This window comes from Elephantulus edwardii, unplaced genomic scaffold (assembly GCF_000299155.1).
Source record: "Elephantulus edwardii isolate Elephantulus edwardi_28Jun2011 unplaced genomic scaffold, EleEdw1.0 scaffold00315, whole genome shotgun sequence".
Lineage (NCBI taxonomy): Eukaryota > Metazoa > Chordata > Mammalia > Macroscelidea > Macroscelididae > Elephantulus > Elephantulus edwardii.
The window spans coordinates 1,150,010-1,156,853 of NW_006400065.1; the positions used below are offsets into that span (position 1 = coordinate 1,150,010).

Genomic DNA, 6,844 nt, shown 5'->3' on the forward strand with positions numbered 1-6,844 from the left:
GGACAGGTGATGGTGTAGACTGGGGACAGGTGATGGTGTAGACTGGGACAGGTGATGGTTGGTGTAGACTGGGACAGGTGATGGTGTAGACTGGGACAGGTGATGCTTGGGATAGACTGGGGACAGGTGTTAGGGTAGACTGGGACAGGTGGTAGTTGGGGTGGACTGGGGACAGGTGATGGGGTAGATTGGGAACAGGTGATGGGATAGACTGGGGACAGGTGATGGGGTAGATTGGGGACAGGTGGTTGTTGGGGTAGACTGAGGACAGGTGATGGTTTGGGGTAGATTGGGACAGGTGGTAGTTGGGGTGGACTGAGGACAGGTGATGGTGTAGACAGGGGACAGGCGGTTGTTGGGGTAGACTGGAGACAGGTGATGGGTTAGATTGCGAACAGGTGATGGGGTAGACTGGGGACAGGTGATGATTGGGATGGACTGGGGACAGGTGATGGGGTAGATTGGGGACAGGTGATGGGGTAGACTGGGGACAGGTGGTTGTTGGGGTAGACTGGAGACAGGAGGTAGTTGGGGTAGACTGGGGACAGATGATGGTTGGCATAAACTGGGGACAGGTGATGGGGTAGACTGGGGATAAGTGTTAGGGTAGACTGAGGACAGGTGACGGTTGGGGTAGACTGGGACAAGTGGTAGTTGGGGTGGACTGGGAACAGGTGATTAGGTGGACTGGGGACAGTTTATGGTTGGGGTGAGCTGTGGACAGGTGATGGGGTAGATTGGGGATAGGTGGTTGTTGGGTATAGACTGAGGATAGGTAATGGTTGGGGTAGACTGGGGACAGGTGATGGGTAGACTGGGACAGGTAGGTGGTGGTTAGGACAGCACAGTAATGGCAGTGGCGGTGCTGGGTGGAGTAGTAGGTGCTGTGATGGTTGAGGTGGGGTGTGGGGATAGGTAGATGGTTAAGAGGGAATACTGGTCATGGTACTGGTTGGGTTGGAGCATTGAGTTCAGATGGAGGTGGAGCTGAGGACTGTATCATCTGCAAGAAGCCATTGTGGAGCTGGTGGAAACAGCAGTAATTAGAACAGGACGTTGGATGCAGATTGAATGAAGGGTAGAGAGGGATCCAGCTGTCTGGTGCCCTGAGTGCTTCTGTACTGGGAGCCCAGGTGATTTTGTTCTTGAAGGCATCTTAGAGAGACAGGACCCTTGGGGCATCATAGTTGTGAAGTGACCAGCGTCCAGGGCTGGTGCTGACTGTCCCACCTGCTGGGTGCCCTGAAGGTAGAACTAGGCGATCGCTGTGCCCCAGCTCACCTCTTTTTTTTTAGTGTATGTGCTGCCGAAGCGAGCACTCCCAGCTCACCTCTTGTCTTCTCCTGCTCAGCATGGCACCTTGGGCAGTGGCCGCTCCTCGGACAAAGGGCCCTCCTGGTCCACCCGCTCCCTGGGCGCCCGCTGCCGGAACTCTATCGCCTCCTGCCCAGAGGAACAACCCCACGTGGGCAACTACCGCCTGCTGAGGACCATCGGGAAGGGCAACTTCGCCAAGGTCAAGCTCGCTCGGCACATCCTCACGGGCCGGGAGGTGAGTGCGGGACATGGCGGAGCACAGGGACAGCCCTGTGTGTGTCCTCCCCTGGTTTTGGGACCTCAGGCAGCTTGTCGACTTTCCAAGGAAAGCTCAGAGCATGTCATCTTTTTTTTTGGAGCAACCGTAGCAGGAGGTGATAACCTCAGGTTGTCAGGAAAATTGTGCAGCTCTGTGTGTATGTGGTATTTCTAAGAATTCACATAGCTTTTATGTCTGGATCTGGGCCACCAGGATCTAACGGTGGACCTTGGCTCCCCCAGATCTCCCCGTGATCTTGATGAGAACACGCCCCGTTTCTTGGCCTTGAGCCCCCAGTGACAACTTGCAGCCCACGCCTCCCCTTCCAGTGTGAACACGGTGCTGAGAAGACTGGCAAGAGTATTTGCAGATGGGGACTTGGTCTGCAGACCTGGTTGCTCAGGGTTGATCCCTTGTCATTCATACTTTAAGAACAAAAAAACGATGGCACGTGGTTTCAGGATTCTTCTCTAATCGCCTTTAGCTTTTAGAGAAAGTGGTTGGAGCAATTTGTGCTGCTTCCTGTGGTCTCTCCTCAGTTCTCGCATTGCCTTTCATATTGTGCACCCAAAAAGGCACCCGGCCCTGATGGTTTTATGGGCACTTTCTACCAACCTTTCACGTTTAATTGGCCAGTTCTTCTGGAAATCAAAGAAAGAGGTTCCGCTGTTTTCAGTCCTTTTTATATACTAGCTTAACCTGAAGAGCTTTGGTGGCAGAGTCCATAGAAAGTTGTGCTGCTAGCCCAAGGGCAGGGCCTCCTTCTGGCAGTTCGAATCCGGCAGCTGATCCATGCCAGAAAAACGTCATTCTCCGGCTATGCAGTTTATAGCCTGGGGAACCCGCTGGGGGGGTCAGCCGTGAGTTGGTTCTGACTCAGTGGCAGGAGTTTGAGTGAGGACCCAGAGAGAATTGTAGACAACAACAAAAATCAGAGGTTGACCTTAACTCACCATCTTAGATGAGGAAAAAAAAATCTCAAGCGAGATTTCAGCAAGTTGGTTCTGGCAAATCGATCAGAGAAAGCTGGGGAGTGACAAAGTTGGGTTTCTCCCAGGAATGCAAAGTTCTTTCCCATTTGCCAATTTCCTCATGCATTTCACCACATTTCACAGATTAAAGGAGAGAGGCCATATGATCGTCTCAATACTGGCAGAAGAAGCGTGTGACAAAATTCGAAACTGATTCGTGAGAATATGCAGAGAGCTAAGGGGCCCTGCTCCCCCACAGAGAACACGTTGTTTCCCATATGTGGGGTTTTGTACACGATTCCAGGGGTTCCTGAGAGACTCAGCTTATAAAGGGACTGAGCCCAAAGGGGAAGAATGACTTTAATTTGATGGATGTTGCGTTTTGAGGGGGTTAGTCCCAAAACCCTGTGCAGAAACTAGATCTAGGGCTGGGTTATCCAGAGTGCTCTTTGGAGGCAAGAATGATGAGGCTTTGCCTCATATACTTTGGACATGTTGCTAGGAGGTGCTATTCCTTGGAGAGAACATGATGTTGGGAAGGGTGGCAGGTTGGCCAAGGAGAGGAAGACCCTCAACTAGGTGGATTGACAAGGTGACCGCTGCAGTGGGCTCTTGTGTGTCAGGAAGTGTGAGAATGGTGCAGGACAGGACTGGCTTCAGATCTTTTGTTCATAGGGTCACTATGAGTTGTATTCAACTCGATGGCATTTAACAACAACACTGAGTGATGCAGACAGTTCAGGTGCTTGGCTGCTAACCAGAAGGTCTGCCGTTCAAATCCCCCGGCTGCTCTGAGGGAGAATGAGGAGGCAGTCTGCTTTCATAAAGATTTTACCGCCTGGGAAACCCAGCGGAGGGTCAGCACGGGTCTGACTTGGCTTCACGGCAGTGGGTTCGGTTTTGGGTTTTTATATCCCGTGTTTGTGGATGCCTTGCTCTGTGCCAGGCTTGGCTCCATGCCTCCCCCACAGGAGTTCATCTAATCCTCGCAGCAGACCTAGGAGACAAGCATCAAGATCACCCCCCACTGTACAGATGGGGAAACTGAGGCACTGAGGGCTTGATTCCCTGCGCTTCCCAGGTTCCACAGCTAGTGGGATTTGAACTTATGCAGCCAGAGAGAGTCCACCTTCCAGACATACATTCAGACGTTGTTTATGACTGCACACCCTCTGTGTATTTAAAACAAGTCAGTGCCAGGTGGACGAGGGAGCTCTGGGGGCCCAGTCTGTCAGGGGGTGTGCTGCCTACCCCAAAGGCAGCCTCTGTGTGGTCCGCTCCACCGGCCCCTCGGTGAGAGAAAGACGGGAAGCTGCTTCCTTCAGTGCTATTTACAGCCTCGCACTCCCTGGAGGGTCAGCTGTAGCCCCGTTCTGACTCGCCAGCAATGAAAGACGTCCTGGAAGGGTGATCTGAGGTTCCCCACAAAGGGGGTCTCACCACCCCCTCATAACACTCACTGACCCGTGCGCAGCCTCACCCAGGGCCCCCTGTGGAATCAAGAGAATCTCCCTGTAGACGTGGGGGTGCCCTGGAGATGGGGAACAGTTGGTGGCTCAGATGGAGGGCTCTGTGAGAAGGCAGGGAAGAAGGAAGGGTGACCGAGGACGGGCTGAGCTGGGGGACCTTTCCTCACTAAACGAGGCTGACCCCTCCCCCCTTCCCCCACATCCAGGTGGCCATCAAGATCATTGACAAAACCCAGCTCAACCCCAGCAGCCTGCAGAAGGTGAGAACTGGGGGGGGCGAGGGGGAGGGGGACAAGGTCCCTGGGATAGCCAGGTGACCCGCCTGCCCTCCCGCCTTCCGGGTCAGGTCCAGGGGTGTAGGTAAGAGGAGAGCGTGGGAGGGGCCCCCCAGTGTGGGTCCACGTCAGTGGGTGTGAGAGGTTGAGGGTGTTCCGGTGTGGGGGTCAGAGGCCCACTCTCACCCACTCTTCTTTCTCTTCCTTTCCCTTCACGCCCAGCTCTTCCGAGAAGTTCGCATAATGAAGGGCCTCAACCACCCCAATATCGGTAAGGAGGGGCTGGGGGAGCCTCCTGGCGGGGGGTGGGGGGTACCAGCTGGGGTGCTTGGAGAGAGGAGAGGGTCAGGGAGGGAGGAGCTGGTGGTCCTAGTGGCCTCTCGGCCTCCTGTCTGTGTGACCTTGGGCAGGTCGCCGAACCTCTCCTGAGCCTTGTCTGGACGTGGAGTGATCACAGGGTCATTGAGAGGATTGGATCGGTGGTCCCTGCAGAATGCTTGGTACAGGGCTAAGCTACAGGTCCTGTTGATAAGGGAGAGGGTCAGGGGAAAAGAGGGAGACCCCTCCCCCCCCAAGGGGATGGATTCACAGGGCGGATGCAAGGATGGTCAGGGACTGGACAGGTGTGTTCTGTGTGGGCTAGTGGTCTGAACAAGACACAGGACTGGCTAACAGCGAGCTCTTAGAGCGACAGCCACTGTTAAGAGAGAGAGGAAGAGGGAGCTCTGTTGAGAGGAGGCGAATTTAGCTTGGCCTGGATGGCTTAGTGGGTAAGGAGGTGTGCTGCCAACCCGAAGACTGGCGGTTCGAACTCGCCAGCTGCTCTTCCGGAGAAAGATGGGCAGTCTCTTCCCAGGCACTTCACGGCCTCTGAAAAGCTGATGGAGGCTGAGCTCGGAGTCAGTTCTGACCTGGCAGCAGTGAGAGCGAGTGTGTGGCTGAAGGGATCCCTGGTGGCACAAGGGTTAAGCCCTCAGTTGCTCATCAGGTTAGTTCAGACCCACAGGCCACTCCAAGGGTGCAGGGAAGGTGCAGCCTGGGGGGCACGTCTCCTCTGTCATCGAGCGTTGCTTTGAATTGGCCATGACTCAGTTGTGACAGCAGGGTTTGGTTTTGTTTTTTTAGTGTTTAGCTGTAACTTCAGGGTTTCATCATCCATATGTTCATTTACTCAAGTCACTATTTCCTGAGTGGCTACTGGATGTCAGGAAGTGGGGACATTACTGAGCTGAACAAGTTTAAATCCCTGCCCTCACATTGTTGACAGTCTAGCCAGAGAGGGAGAGGGGCAAAGGTGGGGCTCAAGAGTTTGGGAAATCTTGCCACCAGTTGGGAGCCATGGAGGGTTCTGGAGGAGGAGAGGTGCCGTTGTCGGTGCCTGATGCCCGCTGCCCTCTGATTACAGTGAAGCTCTTCGAGGTGATCGAGACCGAGAAGACGCTGTACCTGGTGATGGAATATGCAAGTGCCGGTGAGGCCCCGCCCCTCTCTTCCCAGCACCCCTGCACCCCAAGTCCTGCCCTGACCCGCCCGGCCTCTGCCTTGCAGGAGAAGTGTTTGACTACCTCGTGTCGCACGGCCGCATGAAGGAGAAGGAAGCTCGAGCCAAGTTCCGACAGGTCAGGGCCCAAGGGGCGCTGGGCGGTGGTCCTTGGTGCCCCGGGGGTGGGGATCTGAGAGCTGGGGGGAAGGTGCGGGTGCGCGGTGGGGGACTGTGCGCACACAGGTGCCCCATTGAGAGGGTCAGCAGACCTGTGAGTTGGAGGTGTACCGGTATGAAGGTGCCTGGGCATTGATTGAGGTTTGTGGATAAAGGGGACACATGGTTGCACAGGTGCGTGGTGCCCAGGTGTGTAGATGGATAAGGGGGAACACAGTGTGTGGTGTGGAGGTGTGTAGATGGATAAGGGGACACACAGGTGTGTGGTGTCCAGGTGTGTAGATGGATAAGGGGGGACACGGGTGTGTGGGGTGGAGGTGTGTAGATGGATAAGGGGACACACAGGTGCGTGGTGTCCAGGTGTGTAGATGGATAAGGGGACACACAGTGTGTGGTGTCCAGGTGTGTAGATGGATAAGGGGGCATATGGGTGTGTCGTGTCCAGGTGTGTAGATGGATAAGGGGGCACATGGGTGTGTGGTGTCCAGGTGTGTAGATGGATAAGGGGACACACAGGTGTGTGGTGTCCAGGTGTGTAGATGGATATGGGGACACACGGGTGCGTGGTGTCCAGGTGTGTAGATGGATAAGGGGACACACGGGTGCGTGGTGTCCAGGTGTGTAGATGGATAAGGGGACACACAGGTGTGTGATGTGGAGGTGTGTAGATGGATAAGGGGACACACGGGTGTGTGGTGTGGAGGTGTGTAGATGGATAAGGGGACACACGGGTGCGTGGTGTGCAGATGTGTAGATGGGTAAGGGGGAACATTGTGTGGTGTGGAGGTGTGGAGGTGAATAAGGGGACACACGGGTGTGTGGTGTCCAGGTGTTAGATGGATAAGGGGACACACGGGTGTGTGGTGTCCAGGTGTTAGATGGATAAGGGGACA

At 55.0% G+C, this 6,844-nt stretch overlaps 1 protein-coding gene across 2 annotated transcripts in view; it reads left to right on the top strand.

The window, feature by feature from the left end:
- MARK4 (MAP/microtubule affinity-regulating kinase 4) overlaps positions 1 to 6,844 on the top strand; it is a 48,393-nt gene that overhangs the window by 4,817 nt on the left and 36,732 nt on the right. For both annotated transcript variants that reach the window (XM_006901227.1, XM_006901226.1), the window contains exons 2-6: positions 1,352 to 1,552; positions 4,223 to 4,276; positions 4,514 to 4,562; positions 5,697 to 5,762; positions 5,840 to 5,910. In XM_006901227.1, the coding sequence (XP_006901289.1) occupies positions 1,352 to 1,552; positions 4,223 to 4,276; positions 4,514 to 4,562; positions 5,697 to 5,762; positions 5,840 to 5,910 (441 nt within the window). The remainder of the gene's footprint in view (positions 1 to 1,351; positions 1,553 to 4,222; positions 4,277 to 4,513; positions 4,563 to 5,696; positions 5,763 to 5,839; positions 5,911 to 6,844) is intronic.